Source organism: Drosophila sulfurigaster, chromosome X (genome assembly GCF_023558435.1).
Source record: "Drosophila sulfurigaster albostrigata strain 15112-1811.04 chromosome X, ASM2355843v2, whole genome shotgun sequence".
In the NCBI taxonomy this organism is placed as follows: domain Eukaryota; kingdom Metazoa; phylum Arthropoda; class Insecta; order Diptera; family Drosophilidae; genus Drosophila; species Drosophila sulfurigaster.
The window spans coordinates 15,865,622-15,886,022 of NC_084885.1; the positions used below are offsets into that span (position 1 = coordinate 15,865,622).

General features: G+C 39.4%; 4 protein-coding genes and 1 non-coding gene across 7 annotated transcripts in view; 2 read left to right on the forward strand and 3 right to left on the reverse strand.

Moving 5' to 3' along the window:
* The window catches only part of LOC133848181 (midnolin homolog), a 43,482-nt gene extending 38,763 nt beyond the window's left edge, over positions 1 to 4,719 (reverse strand). The window contains exon 1 of the mRNA XM_062283629.1: positions 2,984 to 4,719. Within this exon, the coding sequence (XP_062139613.1) occupies positions 2,984 to 3,501 (518 nt within the window). The 5' untranslated portion in view covers positions 3,502 to 4,719. The remainder of the gene's footprint in view (positions 1 to 2,983) is intronic.
* Positions 4,720 to 5,707: 988 nt separating this feature from the next.
* Positions 5,708 to 6,935, forward strand: LOC133848571 (large ribosomal subunit protein P2). Its single transcript, XM_062284194.1, has 3 exons — positions 5,708 to 5,867; positions 6,060 to 6,499; positions 6,730 to 6,935. Exon 2 carries the CDS (start codon positions 6,061 to 6,063, stop codon positions 6,403 to 6,405), a length of 345 nt encoding a protein of 114 aa, XP_062140178.1. The 5' UTR covers positions 5,708 to 5,867; position 6,060; the 3' UTR covers positions 6,406 to 6,499; positions 6,730 to 6,935.
* LOC133849601 (small nucleolar RNA Me28S-Am982) lies at positions 6,557 to 6,638 on the forward strand. Its single transcript, XR_009895391.1, has one exon. It is a non-coding gene; the product is annotated as a small nucleolar RNA Me28S-Am982 (small nucleolar RNA).
* A 933-nt stretch (positions 6,936 to 7,868) lies between the features above and the next one.
* Positions 7,869 to 9,295, reverse strand: LOC133848570 (uncharacterized). The gene has a single exon (XM_062284193.1). The coding sequence runs from the start codon at positions 9,182 to 9,184 to the stop codon at positions 8,066 to 8,068; it is 1,119 nt and encodes a 372-aa protein (XP_062140177.1). The 5' UTR covers positions 9,185 to 9,295; the 3' UTR covers positions 7,869 to 8,065.
* Positions 9,296 to 12,619: 3,324 nt separating this feature from the next.
* On the reverse strand, positions 12,620 to 20,080 carry LOC133848573 (longitudinals lacking protein, isoforms H/M/V). Of its 3 annotated transcripts, none has more exons than XM_062284196.1 (2): positions 19,558 to 20,080; positions 12,620 to 15,124 (listed from the first exon to the last, which is right to left on the reverse strand). In XM_062284196.1, exon 2 carries the CDS (start codon positions 14,940 to 14,942, stop codon positions 13,122 to 13,124), a length of 1,821 nt encoding a protein of 606 aa, XP_062140180.1. In that variant the 5' UTR covers positions 14,943 to 15,124; positions 19,558 to 20,080; the 3' UTR covers positions 12,620 to 13,121. The 3 variants fall into 3 exon arrangements, with proteins under 3 accessions (XP_062140180.1, XP_062140181.1, XP_062140182.1); XM_062284197.1 differs by lacking the exon at positions 19,558 to 20,080 and adding an exon at positions 15,904 to 16,253; XM_062284198.1 differs by lacking the exon at positions 19,558 to 20,080 and adding an exon at positions 15,703 to 15,856.
* Between the last annotated feature and the right edge of the window lie 321 nt (positions 20,081 to 20,401).

Here is a 20,401-nt window from a genome sequence, read left to right on the forward strand (position 1 = left end):
CATGCGGGAATGGTGTCAATGGAGTTGCTTCTTCTTTCCTCCACTGTTTTTTTTTTTTTGTATTTTTGTTGGTGGTGGTGTCTTCTGCGGTGGTTGTTGGTTCCTCAGTTTTCTACTGCGTTTTTCTTGAGCATTCTCGCCTGCGACACACGGGTGGATGTTGGCTTTTCCTCAACCCGCGAACGCAAAAACGAAAAGTAATATTCATTTATGCAAGTTGCAAACGATTTTCATTCAACTCCCAAGCTTTTTAGACCCAAGGCGGCTTTGGCTTGGCTGCTGGTGGTTGCTTGGTCACGTTATCAGCAGCCGAGTGAGTGTGTGTGTGTGTGTGTATGTGGGGGAGGTGTGTATATGTGTGTGTGGAGTGTGGGGGGATTGGCATCTGCGGGTTAAACAACATCTGACATTTGGGTGGTCGTAGAACTTTTAGCAAACAAAGGAGAGAGCGAGCTCGGCTCTGCCGCAAACGCAGCATCATCATCAGCAGCGGCGACGCCGATAAGCGCTACAACAACAACAACAATAACAACAACGAGAACAACATTTTTTGATTGCAGCAGCCGCCCCAAGAACAAAGAGCAAGCAGCACAGCAAGCAGTGCAACAACAGCAACAACTACAACAAAAATCTGCACATGGCGCAACACAGAACACAAAACAAAGCGCAGCCAACTTCAAGTGCAAAGGAGTGTACATGAGTGTGTGAATGACATTGCTGTTGTTGTTGTTCTTGTTGTTGTTGCTGTCACAAAACAGATGCAGAAAAAAAGAGGAAACCGAATCCAAAACAACAACAACAACATCAGGAGCAGCAGCAAAGAGCATGCAAAATTCTTATCAGTCAAGTTTCGACTTGGTTCTGTTTTTTTTTTTATTTCTTCTTTGCTTTGCTCACAGCTTCTTCCTCTTCTTTGGGCAAAGTGAAAGGCACGTCCCTGGAGCAGCAGCAACAACAAAGCAAATCCCACTGTCGCTGCCTCAGTCGACTGCGCTGCTTAGTACAGTTGGTCAAGCAGTGCACAGAGTTGACGAGGCGAATGCACGCAGCAACGAAAAAACACAAAAAACAAAAAAACAACAACACAATATTCACTTTAGTATGCACAGGGAAACCCTTCAACTGCATTTTCATTTTCCTCGCTGCAAAAATAAAACAAAAAAAAGGAAAAAACGACACCATGTGAGTGTGTTTCTCTGTGTGTTGTTTACTGTTAACCTGCAACACACACACACACAAGCGCACTCTCGCTCCCGCTCTCTCTCCCAACAGAAACTGTTTGTGTGTGTGTGTGAGAGGGAGAGAGAGCGCGTGCAAAGGGCTAAATGAAGCCAAGCCAAGCCAGGCATTTTTTTTTTGCTCTTTTGCTTTTTCTTTTACTTCTACTGCTACTTCTTTATTTGCTTTGTGTTCATGTGTGTTTGTGTGTGTGTGTGTGTGTGTATTGCGCTCTCGCTCAGCCGCTTTTGTTTGTTTGCTGCTACTGCACCGGCAATGCAACTAGTTGTATGTCGTCGTCAACGTCGCCGCGAGCAGCGCTGCCCGCTGCTTGTTTTTTTTGTTTTGCACGTTATAAAATGACATCAAAATAATGCTGTTCTTTTTCAGTTTTTGCTTTGATTTTTATTTCTTTGCATTTTGTGTTTTATATCCTGCTTACCTATTTCATTTTTTTTTTTTGGAGGTTATCTTTGCAATAAACGAGAGCAAGGCATAGTGACAACATTAAAGCGCACACACTCTCACTCACACACACACACACACATGCAAGTAGCTGGCAACAAAGCCGCGTATAACAACAAAGGCAAAACGATAACATAAAACGATAATCAAAAGCATTTAACTAAACAAAGCTCTAAACGAAAAAGCACAATAAATGCCACACATACACACAAACACAAACACATACACATAGCAAGCGTGTATGTACATATGTGTGTGCTTTTTAGTGCTGTAGATCGAGACACGTTTGAAATCTAGCAATTAGCATTAATCGAATGTTATCGAGTGCGTGCAAACTTTGCCTTTCGACCGCCATATTGCTAGCTGTGTCTTTCTCTCTCTGTCTCTCTCCTTCAACTGGAGAGCACGTGTATTTTTCCCACTGACGCAATTGTTGCATATGCTAATCAGTTAACACTTGCCCCGCCTCCTTCTCTACACGGCCTCCTGAAGCATCAGCATTTATCGCAAATCGGTGCAAAGCATGTGAGAAAAATGTGAAAATGTGAAGCGACAAAATCAAACGCAAACGTTGTGTGTTGCATCACTTTGACGTTTGTGGTGGGCTGGTCACTCTAATTGAGCAGTGTAATCAGCGGAAGCAATTAATACGGTCACTCTAATTGTTAAGTGCAACAGCAAACAGTTTCAATTACGATGATCGCTCTAATTGCCGAACCAACAAACAAACTCACTTACAGCTAGCAAAAGTCATTAATACGGTCACTCTAATTGTGGAGGCCTAAGAGAAGTCTCATTTTCTATTTTAATAGTTTTACCATCAATGAAGAACAGCGGCTAGCCATTTAACAATGAATGTTTTGCAACCTTCTTATTGTTTTGTCAATAAATCTCACGATTACTTTTAATCCTAAGTTGGTCACTCTATTATATATTTTTTTCAATTTTCCAATTGTTTTGTTTACCAAAGTTTTTACTTATTTGGTCATCACATCAATATTCTTATTTGTTTGCGAATTATAGGAAATTAAATTCCCTCCATTTTCTTGATTCCCTATTTTCTTTTATTCTTATTGAATTGAAATTATGGAATTATTTACTCTACTCCATTTCCTTTTCTTCCTCTAAAATACACTGAGCAAGCAGTGCACATAAACGCAAGCAGTGCAATAAGCATATCAACTGCTTCTTGATCCTTGCTTTGCTTCTCCTATTGTTTGTTTTCTTATTCTTTTTTTTCCGTTTCTTTGTAGTCTTGCTTCTTGAATTATTTTCTAATAAAAATGTGTTGTTTACTCACTTCTCACGATGCAGCAAACAAATGCGATCCTTGGCCACTTTCAGTTTCTTGGCGATGATCTTCTTCAGACTCTCAACAGTGATGTGCGGCTCAACGCTGACGCCGAAGCTGCCGCCGGTTGTTGTGTTAATATTGAGGTTAATCATCGTGCTGTTGCTGTTGTTGTTGTTGTTGTTCGCTGTGCCCAGCACAACGGTTGTGGAACTGTTGTTGTTGTTAAGCAGCGCACTTGTTGTGGCCGCCACGCCAAAACGTTGCAAGATATTGGGCCGAGCATTGTTGTTGCTGTTGCCGATACTGCTGCTGCTGGCGCTGCCGCAGTTGTTGTTGCTGCCACCATTTGTGGCACTTGCAGCACTATTGTTGGTGTTGCCATTGGCAGTGGTGTTGTTGTTGCTGCTGCCGTTGCCAGTTGTTGTTGTTGTAGTGCTGGTGTTGCTGCCACACCCAGTGGCAGCATTTGTTGCTGTTGTTGCCTCATTGTCGGCCGCAGCATTCGTTGTTGACTTATCCATCATTTGCAATAATTCCGTAGAGTATCCAGTAGTCGTATGTATTTCTTTTTCGTTGAAATTTTAAGGTTGATTTGAATTTGACACAGAAAAAAAATATCACACGCTCTCAGCACATGAAAAAAATGCGTTTGAAAAATCGCGTAACGTTCGAACGCGTTGCAGCGACTGCGACTGCGACGTTAGCGGCGACTGCGGCGTTTGGTTCAATCGATTTTGTATACACACCACACCTTGTGCACACACAAACAGACGCAGCACATATGGCAATCAAATACACACGCACACGCACCGAATAAGCAGCGCTGCTTCTTAGAAGTTTTTGTCTACGGTGCTGCTGCTGCCAAAGTTCGACACACGCAAAGTCAGTCAGTCAGTCAGTCGAGACAGATACGACGACGACGCTGGCGCTGACGTCGACGATGGTGGATGATGATGTTAGTGGGGGGTGTGCGTGTTGGGGGTTGGGGGAGCACGGAGAGAGAGAGTAAAGTGCCGAACGCAATAACCGAACCGAAGCGCAACGAGCCGACGACGCGTGGTAGGTTTGCTTGCTTCTTTTATTTGTACGTTTTCTTCGTCTTCGCTTCGATTGCGAAACAGTTTACAGTTTCACACGCACTGCTTGATATTTATGCTCGCGCTCTCTCGCTCTCGCTCACTCCTTTCTGATCGCAAGTAACTGCTGCTTCGCCGTTTTCTTCTTGGTTATGTTTGGTGTGCCCCGACACTGTTGCTCCGCTTTTATTTGATTTGATGCTGCTGCTGCTTTGCCCAGGTACGCATGTATTATTGTTGTTGTATTTGTGTGTATTGATCTTAGGATTTGGTTGTTTTTTATGCGTTTGTGCACGCAACACGCGGCAACAAAAAAAAATTGATATAATATAGTCCAAAAACAATTTCGGTTATTTATTTATGATTTTTGTTGTTTGTACTTGTTACACACACGCGCGAACACACACACACACAGTTTGATGTTTGGTGGTGGACGAAGAGTCAAATTGTAAGCGGCAAAGACGTTGGTGACGACGATGACGACGACGACGACGACGACGACGACGGTGGCAGCGGCCAAACAAAAGTGTAAAAAAAAGAGTACCCAACACACACAGCAAAGCAAAGGCAGGCGACAACGCACACAACAGTTACAAATCTCAAAAATATCGCGCACCCGAGCGTCACACACGTCCGCCTCGTCCGGCTTTGGTTTTGCTTCTGACCTAGCGACAGACAGCGTGACCGCAAGTGGCGTTTCTCAAAATATACGCAATATGCTCTTTGAAGTCCACATAATATACTAAATATTCAACCCTAGTAATCTTTCGCCTGGCAACACTTTGCTAGGTGTTGAACAATTGTTGAAAAATCGCGTGTAAAAAGGCGCATATTTTTTAAAATGGTTTTTACAAAGCGTCTCCAGTCAATGGACTTCGCATCTCAAATTTTTTTTTTTTTATTAAAATAATAACGAAATGATAACAAAGAAAGGTGCACTGTTACCTAAATGGGCAACTTAAACAAATCAGAAATAATAAACAGAAAATTAATTATGTCAGCAGCACATAATAAATATAAAGTGAATAAAGATTGTGTAAATTGCGCATCTCAAACTACCTTTATTTATTATTATAACTTATTTCAATAATTTCTTAGTGCGAACACTTAATAATTAATGCGAATTACTATATTTTGATACTAACAATACAACAATATTTAGATATTAAATAAGACGTTTCGTAAATAACTAAATTTTATTTAAGACATTTGATGAAATCAGTGTGAATGTAATTTTTTTGTATTATCATTTGTAATAGAGTAAAAAAAAACAAACTTTTTCATCTGCGTAAAGGCGTGATGAATTTGGATGTCAGCATCCAGATACCACAAGCAATATAAACTAATATTAAAGAATCACAAAGATAGATAATTTTGATATATACTAATATTAATAAACTACTTTTTTCATACAAATGAAGACTACATTAATAGTTGTGTAATAAGCACTCCTGTTATTTGTCAGTATTTTAATACCAAAAACTATGTGAGCCACCATTGGCTTCACATAGCGAATACCTACGATTTGAAATCGCGCGCTACAAACACAACAGAATCTGTGCGTTAACACAACAGCCGTTCAACAGATTGAAATAGTGTTGATAGCAGTCGCGTGAAAAATACAACACTGCGACTAAAGCGCCATCTACTTCAAACCACAGGGTTGCATGCGAGTCAACTGTCATTTTTGACACGCGGAAGTGACTTGCCTGTGTCAAAGCCGAGCAGCGTTCTTTTCGTTTAAAGGTCTCCTAGGCGAAAGTTGTGTTTTTCTGTGCATATTCACGTTTCGTGTCAAAAACTAAAGACTTAAAGTAAGTGTTTACCCGCAAAAAATTGTACAAATTGTGCAGCAAATTAATGTGATATTATTGTGCAAGAAATTGAATGAAAAGCTACAGCGATGCCAATAATATTTGCAGATTATTGCTTGACACGAACAACTTGTGAACAATTGTTTTGATTAACTTGGTGTATTTTTTTGTTTTGTGTGTTGATTATTTTAGCATGCGTTACGTGGCTGCATATCTGTTGGCTGTCCTCGGTGGACAAGAGAGCCCCGCCAATGCTGATTTGGAGAAGATCCTCAGCTCCGTCGGTATTGAGGCTGATGCCGAGCGTCTCACCCGCGTGATCAAGGAGCTCAAAGGCAAGAGCATCGATGATCTGATCAAGGAGGGTCGCGAGAAGCTCTCGTCCATGCCCGTTGGTGGCGGTGTTGCTGCTGCTGCTCCCGCTGGTGGCGCCCCAGCTGCTGCTGCCGGTGGCGACAAGAAGGAAGCCAAGAAGGAGGAGAAGAAGGAGGAATCCGAGTCTGAGGATGACGATATGGGTTTCGCTCTCTTCGAATAAGCTTCCTGCACACACAAAAACAACAACAGAGCGTGTACTATATATATGCTAAACATATGCAGAGCAGCAACCAACATCAACAGCTAAAATCGTGGTACGTCTATAATACAATTTCTTCTTTCCCCCCCAACAATGGAATCGATGGCAAATGTTCTTGTGATGAACCAAACTTTCACCATCTTTCGACTGAACACATTACGTTGATGCTTTACAAGTTTTCACTGATAACACCATTTGCCATCACACTTCCTCCTGTTGCATTTTGATTATCCCGCCAATCAACATTACAATACTAATGTATTTATCTCTTTTTCACCTTTGCAGGACAGCGGCCAGCGGAATCAACATCTTCATCTGCATTGCACAGTGGCGCACATTGCTATGAGTTCCTGTTCAAAATTTCTTTTTTTTACCCTCCAACATTGACAAAATATACAAGAAAAAAGAAACAACAACAAAAATGAAACATTTATTTCTATGAAATAAAAAAATCTGCAGTGTTTACGCTTATATACGTAACAAAAAAACAAGTGTAGTGTCTTTTTTTTTTATTTTTTTCCGTAAAACCAAAAAATATGTATTTATTTTTTTTCTCTAGTTTTTCTAATAAAACTAACTGTGATTTCGTATTGAAAATGAGATTTTTAGAGGTGGAAATGACGCAAAATTCTGATACATTTTATTGGCTGAACAGTGTAGAAATATGACGCACGCTTTTCAATTAATCGCCACAGTGTAAACTGTGCTCGGTGCACACACATACATACATTTCTATGTGTGTGTGTGCTGCAGCGGAGCTTTCGCACGTGTTTCCAGCATTAGCGGCGTGTGAAAGAGATAGCTAGCTATACGCATGATATGCATTTGAATGTGTTAAGGAGCAAATGCAACAGAAATAGTTTATGGGAAAGACTTTGAAAACATCTTAAACTGATTAAGATTAATCTTGCTGTCAAAAGCGCTAAGAATCCAGCTTATCTGATGCTGCATATTGCTTGTTTTGATGACAAATAGTTGAAGCACAGATTGTTTACCTCAAGAAAGAGATGGACATAGTCGACAACAAGAACGAAAGCGAAAGAGACAGACGATCAATGATCTTTTTGTTGAATTTTGTTTTCGCCTCAATCAAAGCTGCTTGCTAATCATATGATAACAGCTTTTATTAATAAGCAATAATGTGAGAATCTATTATTATTAATTATTATTTCAGTCGTTTAATTTTTTTTGTTAGATTAAGATTCAGAAGATCAAAGTTTCTGTGATATAATAATAGAAATGCTGATGAGCAGGAAATTTCCACTATTAAATAAAGGATATTTAGTTGTAAAAACATTTTCTAATGCGATAAGACTAATAAAATGTTGTCTTTGGATTTCAATTTAAGATATTTTTATTTAAGAAACGGAGATCTCAAATATACAGGCACTGAAAAGTCAAAAGATAGGTACTTAAAACACATTGTAGATTGTCTAGCAAATCATTTGGCAACAATGATAATACAACAATTGTTCAATTAAGCTAAAATGTATCTCAAAAAGAAACAATGCAATTACGTTACTCTCAAGTTTATCGAATACTTTCGATATGTATTATTAGCTAAACTAAACGTAGGCATTAACAATTAACAAACAGTTAACAAAACGAATTGTTTCTGAGACTAAGACTTCTTGTCGTCCTCGTCCACAATGTAATCCTCCTGCTGCTCGTACATCGTCCTCTCATCGTAATCCTGTCCTGACATCGTCGTCGCTGCCAGCGCATAATCCTCCTCCACTCGTTGATGCTTCTTGCGCTCCGGCGTCTGTTTGCGTTCACGTCTCTTGGCCAGAAACGCCTCGAACTTGTGCTGCGATGCTGCTGTTTCCGTCACGGCAATTTGACGCATCAGCTCGGTGGAGGTGGGCGGAGGAGTTGACGAAGCTGTGGTGGACTGATGCTGCTCCCAAGCCTGCTTCGATTTACGCATCTTGCCGAGTATCTTGTCCATGATGAGACGATGATCCAGTCCGAGGACATCGTGCCGCATTTCAGGCGTCGTCGTCGTTGTCGTTGCTGCTGCTTGGCCATAGAACTCTTGACGCGCCGTCTGTGCCACATCGTAATGGGGACTGTCCACTTGCTGCTGCGCTGCCGTCTCGTCCTCTTCCACGACGGGTTGCAAGTTCAGCGTCCGCAAGATGCCCTCCACTTGATTGATGTTGCTGCCACTGCGATCACGCACAAATTTAATACGCGGCACTTCGCCCATCAGTCGCAGTTGGGACAATTCATGCCGCAACTGGCCGCTGCAACGTTGCAACTCCGTCTCCAGTGTGGCATCATTGCCCATCCAATAAACGTTGACGCAACTGAAGTCGCCGGTGATCTTGACGCGTGTCACCTGCAGGCCACGTCCTAGAATGCTTTCGGCTGCCTCTCCCGTGGCCAAGAGATCGGTGATGTGCGTCATAAACAGTTTGTTCAAGACGGCAATGCGACGTGTGTTTTGCTTGCTGCCGCTGCTGTTGCTCTTGCCAAACTGGGATGCCTGGAACACAACGCTGGGCGGCTGATAGCCCGTGGCGTGGGAGGAGGTGCCACCGCTGCTGTTTGCATCGTGGCTGGGATACCAACGTTTTTTGGTGCCCGAGACGCGACTGCCAAAGAGTTTGCCAAGGATTTTGCTTTGGCGTGTGGCGTTCACGCTGCCGGTCGATGATTTGCTGCGTTGCCAGTTGAGTGCAGCTTGTTGCAGGGGCAGTGTCAGTGGCAGTGGCAGCAGGCGATTACGCAACATTTTGCATTTGCCACACTGTTCGTGTATTTGTTTTGTGTTTATATTATTATATTATATTTGTTATGCTTTTGCAAGAAGCAGATTCTTTGCTTCTTTGGTTTGAAAATACCGAATTTTATTCGTACTTTTTAATATTTTATACCAAAGTTAGGGTCACATTGTGCTCTCAATGGTGGGATGGAAATATCGATTAAATCCGAGGTTTTAATTTTGTTTTTGAATTCAATATTCCGTGCTCTTAATTAATATATTTTGTTTTGTTTCATTTACACATTTTAAATAATTTAGCAATGCTTAATAATTACGGTACGATTACAGCGCAAGTTAACAGTATTCGATAAAAATATACCAAGTTGTTGCAACAGCGCTGACCATCGAAATGTGTTTATCTGTTAAGCTGCTGTTAGCGCCAATGTTAAGAGTGCGGGTAGCGTTTGAAAATTTCAAATTTCAAAATACTGCAATAAAATGTTGTCAATTTTTATTTAAAATACCATTCGTTTAGTTTTGCATTTTATATTTTATACATAATTTTAACTGTTCTTTTTTTTTTATTTGCATCATAACATAATTCGCGTTTGCTGGCTTATACGTGTTTTCTTTTTTTCTTTTTTATGCATTTGCTTAAATTATTATTTAATGTATACATTATATATATGTGTGTATATATATATATATTTATGTAATTTAATTATAGTATGTATATAATATATATGATTTTTTACCATTTTTCAAATTTTGTGTTTGATACATAATACTTGCATTTGATTTTAATGTGTGATAACTGCATTCTCGCAATTTGTTTTAAGTTTTTAGTAGATTTCAACGTGTTTTCTTTTTTAAAGTTATTTTTTACAAGTCGCTGCCTAAAAAAAATTTCTTTTGCTCTTTTGTTTGCTTTTTTTTTTGCTTTTGTGTTTTTTTGTTAATAAAAATAGATACATTTCTTTAATAGCAAGCTGCAGCACAACTTTTCCTTTTTTGTTTATATATTTTGTTTTCATTTCGTCGCATATCTTACAATTGGTTTTTAAAAAATATATATATATGTATGTATATATTGATTTATTTATTTCGATTTGCTTGCTATGGGGCTTTGTATTCTGTGACTATTGTAACAACGTTCGGTTTATAATAAATTACAATTCATTCGTTTTATTTGCGATTTGGTTTTGTTTTTGTGTGTAAAATAAGCGTTATTCGCTTTTGTTTATTGCAGTGCACTTTTTATGCTTCATTTACTTTCTCCTCCTTTCTCTGTGTTCTCTCTTTCTCTGTTTGTATGTGATTTGTGTTCTCTATGTATATATGGCTTACTATTTATTTATGCTCAATGTATACGAGGTATTTGTTTATTTAACTGTTTTTTGGTTTTTTCTGCTTTGAAAAAAATGTATGTTCATGTATATATATATATATATATATATATATTTCTATATATTTATGTTGCAGGCTATATTTTACTGACGACTTTCCGAGAGATCATAACGAAAGTTGGCAACGATAACGTTAACTGCGCAATATCATGTTCCAAATTGAAATCCACCAAATACTTTACTTACTTATCTCAAATGAGGTTAGGATTTTTCCCAAAAAAAAAAGAAAAAATTTATAGTTTATAATATATACTAAGAGTATGGCAAACATTTAATTGAGACTGAGTGTTTTTTTGCTTGTATAAATTGTAAAAAAAAAGATATTACAAAAATGTATTCTTTTTTTTTTTTAGATAAGTATAAAAAAAAAAACGTTTTGTTAAATTGCTTAAATAAAATGAGTCTTAAACGTGAATATATATATATTAAACGAACTTAGTTACAAATAAAAAAAAGTCTTTTCCAAGTCTTTACACAGCTTAAATGCACATTCTGAAGCTCCCAACAGCATAATTAATCATAATTCGTTTGCGAAACAAAAATTGTTATGTGTAAATTATGAAAATGGAGACTTTCAAATCAATATCAAGATTGTGTGTGTGTGTGTGTATGAGTGTCTCTCTTAAGCGCTAGTGATTGTTGTGTTCTGGTTTTCATTTTGTCGCATTTTTGTCGATTTTGTTCGGTGGTGTTCCCATTTACAAAAACGCCAAAAAAAAACCCAAAATTCGAGATAATATTACAATTTGTTAAGGTGGCTAAATAAAATGTTTTGTTTGTTTTTACAATTGAATGAATTAATTTCTAAAATGGGAACACAAAACGCCAAAAAAAAAAACCCAAAATTCGAGATAATATTACAATTTGTTAAGGTGGCTAAATAAAATGTTTTGTTTGTTTTTACAATTGAATGAATTAATTTCTAAAATGGGAACACAATTTTGTTCGTTAGTAATTACAATTATGACTTTTTTTTGTTCTTCTTGATGATTTGCAGACTTTGTTTAACAGTAAAATGATAAAGAGTGCGACGTAAAATATATATATATATATAGAGTTAATTACAGGCGATTCTTTTGTGTGTTTTATTATTATTGTTATTGTACTGTCTGTTAACTGCACAAAATGTTATTTGTATGTTAAATTTTTGCTTTCTTTATGATGTAATCAATTTAAAATAGTTTTAAATGAGCGTTATCCTCTCTTTTTCATTTCAAGGGGAAAGGGGCTTGGGTAGGTAGGATTTTTGATGGGCACTACATGAAAAAAGCCATGTATTATAATACAAATGTAAAACTAATACTAAATCTTAGAAGCATATACGTACAATTAGGGGAAGGTCTTTTTCTTGAGGGGCTTTGTTGGTGGAGTGGAGTGGAGTGGATTGGGCTTTTAGGTCTAAAGTTTTGCATAGAGCTGACTAAAGGCAAAACATTCAACTTACAAAATAATATATCTGTATATAATATATATATATACGGTTTATGTGTGTGTGTGTTTCCTTGATCTGTATAGCTTATAGTTGTATAGTTATTTTATTCATGTGTTTGTGTTTGTGTGTTTTGCGCTTCCACGCGCAATTTGTTGCTTTTGAAGCATTGCAAAAGGAGACAGCGACGAACCGCATTGAAAATGTTTGCAAATGTGCTTTGAAATACATATATAGCGCATCATTTTTTAGGCAACTCTGACAAGCTTAGTTTGAAACTCAAGTGACTAATTGGAAGAGCTTATTGAAAGGGGGGAAATTGATTAGAATTTTCTATAAACTCTGCTTTGAAAGCAACTAAAATTGCCAACGAAATTGATTACTCTAAATATTACAAAATATTTGAAATGTCTAATTGAAAATATTAATTTGCAGCGTGGCACTTGAAGCCAAAATAGAATGATGAAGAGATTCATTGAAATCCAAAGATCGAAAATAACATCGAAATAGAATAAAATCATTGAAGATAGTGAAAAACGCCAAGGAAAATGAAAGGTGGCTTGTAAATTAAGCTTTTAAGCTTGTTTGTAATCCAGTTATGAGGCTTTAGGCTTTCAAGCTTTCAAGAAGAAAATCTCGCCTTAAAGCTGATTTTAAGGAAAACCTCAAAACTAGTTTGAATGCAAACTTTAAATCTAGTCTAAAATCAAGCTTTAAGGCAAAGCTATTTTACAATCAAGTTCTAAAGCTTAAAAGCTTGTTTTAAAACACGTTTTAAAGATAACTTGTTTACAATCAAGCTTTAAATCAAATTTTGAATGAAGCTTCAAAGTTTGCTTGAAATCACGTTTAAAAAAAAAATCTAGTTTACAATCAAGCTTTAAAGCAAATGTTGGTTCACAATAAAGCTAGTTTACAATCAAGCTGTAAAGCACATTTTAAATTATGCTTAAAAGCTCGCTTCAAAGCTGGTTTACAAGCTGGCTTAAAAAACAAACTTAAAAGTAAGCTTAAAAGCGGCGCAAAGAATTTGTTCAACTTGTGTTGCCTCCGTGACGATTCATTCTCTCGTTTCGTTCGCTCTTGTCTCGTTTCACATATGCATTAGGTGGAAGCGAAGCCAACCTCGCGGTTAGATTATGTGCGCCTGCTGCTGCTGTTCGCTCAACTTGAAGGCGGCCGCATCGCTGAGCAAATGAAATGGCACGCCCGCCGCTGTTGCCACCTCAAGACCGGGCGGCGATGCTGCCACAGCTGCTGCCATCGCTGCTGCTGCTGCCGCCGCTGTTGGACTGCCACCAGCTGCTGCTGCTGCTGCTGCCGCTGATGTGGCGCCACCGCCGGCTGCATTGCTTAAACGTTTCAATTGCATCACATCCAGCGGCATGTTGTGATGGAGTTGTTGCTGCTGTTGGGGTAAATGATGAGCTCCGGCTGTCGATAGACTACCCAACGTGGTGGCTGCTGCCATTGTGGCTGCTGCTGCCGCTGCAGCTGCCGCCGCCGCCGCTGCTGATGCCGAGTTGCCGCCCGAATTTGTGGTGGTTATGGTGCTGCCGGCATGGGAGGCGCCACGGCCACGTTTGCGCTTGGGCAGAATGCCCTTGCGGGCCATGTAGAAGCGTATGGTGGAGACGGGTATGTTGAACATGTTGCTGACCGTCTGAAAGGTTTCACCCTTCGAGACGCATTTGGCTGCCTGGGCCAGCGATGCCTCCGAGCGTCGCACCCGCTTATACGATGTGTAGCCCTCGATGGAGCTGTGCAACAGCGATGATCCCGATGTGTTCGCCGATGTCTCCAGATCGGTGTCCATCGCTGACAGCGAGAGGGCATTCAGTTGCGATGAATTGTGGATGCCGGCAAAGCCGCTGCTATCGTTATCCTCATCGTGGGCGGCCACATAGTTGTGATCATCCTCGATGGTCGAGTCGAGATGATGTTGCAGCTGCAGTTGTTGCTGCTGGTGTTGCTGCTGCTGTTGTTGTTGCAGTTGTTGCTGGTGTTGTTGTTGCTGCAACAGTTGCACGCTCAGCTTGTTGTCCTCGTAGTGTTCACTGTACGCATTCCAATTGTTGCTCGCATCATCCGCTGAATCGTCTTCTGTGGGCGCATTTGAATTGTTTGACGCTGCCGCCGAGGAACCTGCATTTGTCTGTTGTTGTTGTTGCTGCTGCTGCTGTTGTTGTTGTTGCAACTGTTGTTGCTGTTGCAACAGTTGCAGCTGAAGCGCATCTTTGCCATTGGTTTGCTGTCGTTGCTGCTGCTGCTGTTGTCGCTGCTGCTCCTTGAACAACTGTTGCTGCTGTTGCTTGGCTGTTGTGGTGCTTGTCGTCGTCGTCGATGTCGTTGAATTGGTTGCCGTATCCTCTGTCTCTGTGCTGTCCAACTGCAACTGTTGCACCGTCTGATGCTCTTGCTTGAGCGTTGTTGCCGTTATTGTTGCTGGTGCTTCTCCTGCTGTGGCTGCTGCTGCCGCTGTTGCTGCTGCTCCTCCTGATGCAACTGATGTGACGCCCGCCGTTGTCGTTGTCTCTGCCGTCGCCAGATCCTGTCGCATCTGCTGCAATTGCTTATAGTTGATGGCCGCCTCGGAGCCGTAGAGACCACGAATGCGCAACTGTTCGGCACAACGCAACAGCTGTCCCAATCCCGCCTGCGTCACATTCACCTCGCCCTTATACATGAAATCGACGAGCGCCTGAATCTCCCACAGCTTGATTTCGCTGGGCAATATGATCACCGGATGCTTGCATGGATTCTCCGCGAGTATGGCCTCAAAGTATGTGGAGCAGGCGGCCAACACAAGGCGATGACAGTGCACCTGATGTCCCTCGCAGGCCAGCGTCACATCCACGAATCTCTGGCCGGCCAACAGCTGGGGAAACGCCGCTCCAATGCTGCCCAGGTGACTGTTCCATCGCACGCAAAACTCTTGTGTCGCGGCGCTCATTGTGAACGACGCCAAGCGAGTCGATGATCAATGATTCAATCGTTCGTTCAATCCTCGCCAGGCCGGGAAAACCAGGAAATACGAAATTGGAAATGGGATACGTGACTCCAACCTTCAATTCGCAATGTCAATGGAAGTCGCTGGAAGCTCGTGATGGAAGCACAAGATGGCAACTCGTCTAACTGGAAAGCAGAGAATGTGAATATTAGTGAATGGATCCAAGGAATGTTCAAGTTAATGGGGAATAAATGTTGAAACAAAAATGCTGTTTGTTAAATTAAATATTTATCTCATTTTTGTTCACATGGCCTAAAAGAATTTATTCATACTGACGATCATTTAATGATTTTAGAATGAATGTTTCAATATGAATCATTTTTACACATTTTTTATGTCAAAATGCATTTCATTTGATTCAAACACTCAATCGAGCAACGATTCGATCATTCACTCTGTCTCAAGATCACTTAAATATTATTTTATTCACACTACACTTGACCGGAGTAAGTTTATTCATTCATGAGTACTAAATGAATCTTATTTAACTCCCTCAAAAAGCTATTCACACAGTTCTTAAAAATAAAATACTTTTTAAAACATTCACTCGAACATCAATTGGTTATTCATTGAACTCATTCACAAAAAACGCGACAAGGACATCGATCTATTAATTTGTATAATTAATTAGGCAATTGCGTTATAGAAAAATGCCATACAAAAAAAAAAATCCCTTCACACACAAAAAAAAGGGAACAATTACCACAAAAATTTCCTTTGTTGTTGTTCTTGTGATTTGTCGGCTGATTCCTTGGTTTTTGTTCCCAAATGCGAAACAACAACAAAGCGAGCGCCAAATGCAAATATTGCAAATGGAGACTCCAACTTTGTAATAAAGAAATAAGCTTTCACGATATTGCAATTACAATTAAAATTGATTTTCTTAAACAATAAATAAACTAACGTTTTATAGATGCTGCTACGATTTGTATCACACACACACACACACACATTCGCGCACATACACCGAAAATATAGTTAATAATTTGTTAACCGATAAGAGAATTTGGTTAAATATGCGAGATTCTCTTGCAACGCTTCGCTTCGTCTTTTTTTTGTGCAAATGTGACAGTCGCGCGTTGCGCAAAAATTTTATTTTGTACAGACTCCTGTCTGTGCTTAAAAATGTAGTTTGTGCTTCTTCCTTTTTGGTATCTCTGTTCGTTGTGCATGTGTGTGTGCCCCTCTGTGCATGTCGCTTGTCTGTGTGTCTCCGTATGTGTGTGTGTCGGTGTGCTTGCTTGTTCTTGTCTTGGGTCTTTTCGTTTTCTTATTTTTCTTATTTTTTTTTTTTGCATTAAACAAACGCCAAAAGACAAAGAATTATACTGAAAAAGTAAAGTAATAAAAATCAAGCATAACAACAACTGACGACGACGACGTCGACGACAGCAGCAACAGCAACGACGACGACGATGGTGAAGACAGCCGAAGCGAGCCAGCCAGGAAAGCACACAGGCTGCCTGACGCTAATTGTTGTTGTTGTTGTTGCTGCTGTTGTTATTGTGCTGCTTCGGCTGCTGCGGTTAGCAGAAGCAGCAGCAGTCAGTGTGTTGGTGCGGGAGAGAGGAACAGAAATATGTTGCGGCTGCTGTTTGGCTGCAGAGCAGAGCAATTTTGAGCACTTTACTTTAGCATTTTGCAAAGGAAGCAGCGAGCAAAGCAGGAACAACAAAAAACAAGGGAGCATGTTACGCACACACACACAAAGCATAAAAGCAAAAGTCTTCGCGTTGTGTCTCTCTGTGTGTGTGTGTGTGTGTGAGAGAGCGAGAGCGCGCGTATGCGCAATAAGGCAAGGAAATGGAGCAAAGGAAGTTAAATAAAGCGGCATAGTGGGACGAACATAGACAAATACAAATAAGTGCATAGTTATACTATATGATAAAAATTACTATTTAAATTCATTTCTTCGCATAGGGAGCTATTCTTATATTTTATTTTAATTATTAATTTCCGTAATTTATGGTCACTTCCATTAATGGTCACGGTAGATTGCATAGTGGAACAAAATAGAAAAAAGTAAAAATAATAATTTACAATCAATTAGATGTGCAATTTTATGCGCGCTGCATAATTATTATTATTTTAATTGAATCATGCTAGCAACATAACCGGTTCAAAACCAGTTATCAAATGAACTACAACAACAAGAAATATGTTCACTGTAATTGCACCTGTTTGTTGTGCCATTTTCTACGCCGCGACAAGGGATATGAAATAGTATGCTAAACAACATAAAAATGCAGAACGCAGCAAGTCGCAGCAATCAAGAAGAAGCAGAGTGCATGGCGCAGCATGTGGCCACAAATATCCCAATTGGAAATTTGCACAACCAATAAAGCAACAAAAACTGTTCTAAGATCTCTAGCTAACATGAGCTACAATTAATTCTATTACTGTTCCTTAATTCCTGTATTGTGTGAAAATTTGCAATTGATGCAAGCCAAGTAAAAGAGCGAGCCTTCTCGACTATGAAATACCGGCTAAGCAACAGTACAAAATAGCATGTGGATCGAAATCCACTGAGCATTCGGATAAAATACCCTTCTACGCAATTTATTTAAGCGGGTATAAAAACAAACTCCTTGTTCTTGGCGGGCAAGAGCAAGAAGAGCGTGCGTTGAGCACAAAACATGAGAACAGCCCTCGTGAGCTGGTTTGCGCTCTCTTTCGCTCTCGCTGCGGCACAAGGAGACGACAAACCAAACAAGCCAACGCAATAAAAACAACAAATTTTCCAGTAAAAGGAAACAACAATAAAAAAAAGAATTATACATATACACACATATATACATTCATACATATATTTATGCATGCATGTGTGTGCTGCTATTGAGAAGACGACGCCGATGCGGCAACACAAAGGAGACTGTAACACAAAAATAGCATTAAAAGCGTGAGCAAATCAACAACAATGCGCAAAAAGTTTGAAAGCAAAAACCAAAAATAATAAATAACCGCAGAGCAGAAAACGAAGTTGTAATATTTGCAGCAGCACCATTTTAATAAATTTTTGGGGGTTGCAAAACTTGTTTTAATTTTGCCGTTTGTACAAACACGCACACACACACGCACACCCATACATACAGACATTTCTATAATTGTTCCTACATTGTTTTTGCTAAGGATTAGAAGTATCTACAGAAGTATCTACAGTTACAAATTTCAACAGTGTGACCACGAAACCGTTAAAATATACCAACCGGTTCAAATAGAAATATACTAAGGTTTAAAAAGGCGGTTATATTATTGACTTCAAAACGTATTTAAAAACATAATTGAAGAAAACTTGAGTATAAAAGTAAACAATGAAATAAAAAAAAAAATTAAAAAGTAAATGGCCTCGCCGCATTTTAATGTACAATTTGGCATCCTTTTCAGTTTCGCTTTTGTGATCTCTACACAGCTGTAAAAACAATCATCAATGGCAGCGACAGCAAACGAAAGCAAAAGCAATGCGCCATCAAAACTAGTGCAGCACACATACGCTCACTCACACACGCACATGTATGTATGTAAGCTGCTGGAACATGTGTTGTCGGCAAAAACAAATACAAAAAGCTGCCACTGCAGGAGACCAATGAAAAGTAAAACCAAAATCAAATTGTCTGGGACAAAAGCAAAACTCTATCGATAACTTCTGATCCCGCACATAGCGAGCAGCTTTTAAACGACGTTAACAAAGACGTTAAATTCAATTTTTGCAACTGTGAAATTTAGAAGCATATGTCGTTATTTAATTTATTTCAAATTATTTATAAATTATTAGTAATTGTGTACCATATGCATTTAATTTAATATGTAATTGCATAGATCGATTATTTGTTTGCCAGGAACCCGATTCATACTATTTATGCGACTGTAATTGTTGTTGCCACAAAACGAAAAGAAAAAAAAAAAAAAACAACAATAAAAAGAAGCATGCAAAAACGCTGCAGGAGACCTTAACGTGCGCGTGAGGAAAGAGAGCAATGCGACTGTTTGCGCGCGCTGTCTCACCTTCTCCCGCTCGCACTCACGTTACACTACCGGGCTGTACTGTTGTGTGTCTGCGTTTGTTAAAGGAGCAGCGACCATGTCGAAATAACAAACAAAAAGCAGCAGCAGCAACAAAAAGGAAGCACGCACACAAACAGACAGCATGTGAGCTTGTGTGCGTATGTGTGAGCTGCGTGTGGGCAAAATAAATCGCAAGAAAATAAAAAAAAGAGACGAAACTAAATAAATAAGAAGCCGGGAGGACAGAAAGAGAGTGCGAGAGCGAGCGAGAGCGCGCTTCAGCAGCGTCGCGTCAGGCGAAAATTATGCATTATTTTCGCTTGTTGAAAATGAAGTTGGCAATTTGTTTTTTTTTTTTTTCGTTTCGTTTCGTTTTGGAGACAAAGGCATCATCAATTAAACAACAAAATAAACCGACATGCACTGCAAAATATGTATGCGATTTATTTGTTTGTGGCACCATCGACATTGTTTATATTTAGTTGCAAGGATGTACATACACACACATGCATACATACATACGTATTGGAGGCATATTTAATTACATTGTTATTACCTTGCGTCGTGTGTTGAATGCGTTGGGCGCGTGTTTCAGGTCCCCCCTTCTTCACCTTCTCTATCAAACAGACACCTTTTTCACGTTGTCCTTCCGCTCTCTTCGTTTTTATTTGATTGTTTAACAATAATCTTAGACTAAAGGCTTTATACACAAACACACACACGGACAAGGCTTACGAACACAATGTGTATTGATTTTTCGCAATGTTAATGTTTAATAAAGCCATCAGCACATATACACATTCACACACACATACACATAGGCAGCAAACAAAACTTTTTTGAATATGTTTTGTACGCGACGCGCAACGCGCGTGTTTTTTTTTTTATTTGAAATATCAACGATTCTTTTGGAATATCGTTGAAAATGCTAGGTTGTTCATTTGCATTGCCCATTAACATAAAATAATACGCCTTTTACGCGTTTACCGCGTGCACGGTTTACACATCTAAAATCGATGTTCAAATTGTGTGTTTAAATTGGATTTTTTTAGTATAATTTACTTTGCGCACTGCCAACTTTATGCACAACTCGGCTTGCCGTGCAATGTGACCACAAGTTCAATTTGAAAAAGTTCCTGTTTATGTCACAGAATATACCGAATAATACCATATTAACAATTCCTGTCATGGGCTTATTTTCACAAATATGCGCACGAATAGCTCTTGCTTTTTTTTTTGCCAACAATTGCCTAGTCAAATCTAACAATTCAAACGCTCTTCTCAAACTAAAAAAGTAAATGATGAGATTAAATGCGAATTGATAAACTGAATTTAAAATTATACCGGATGGTCACACTATTGTCGTGAGCGCGTTGATCCCTTCACCTTTGTGGCTGGTC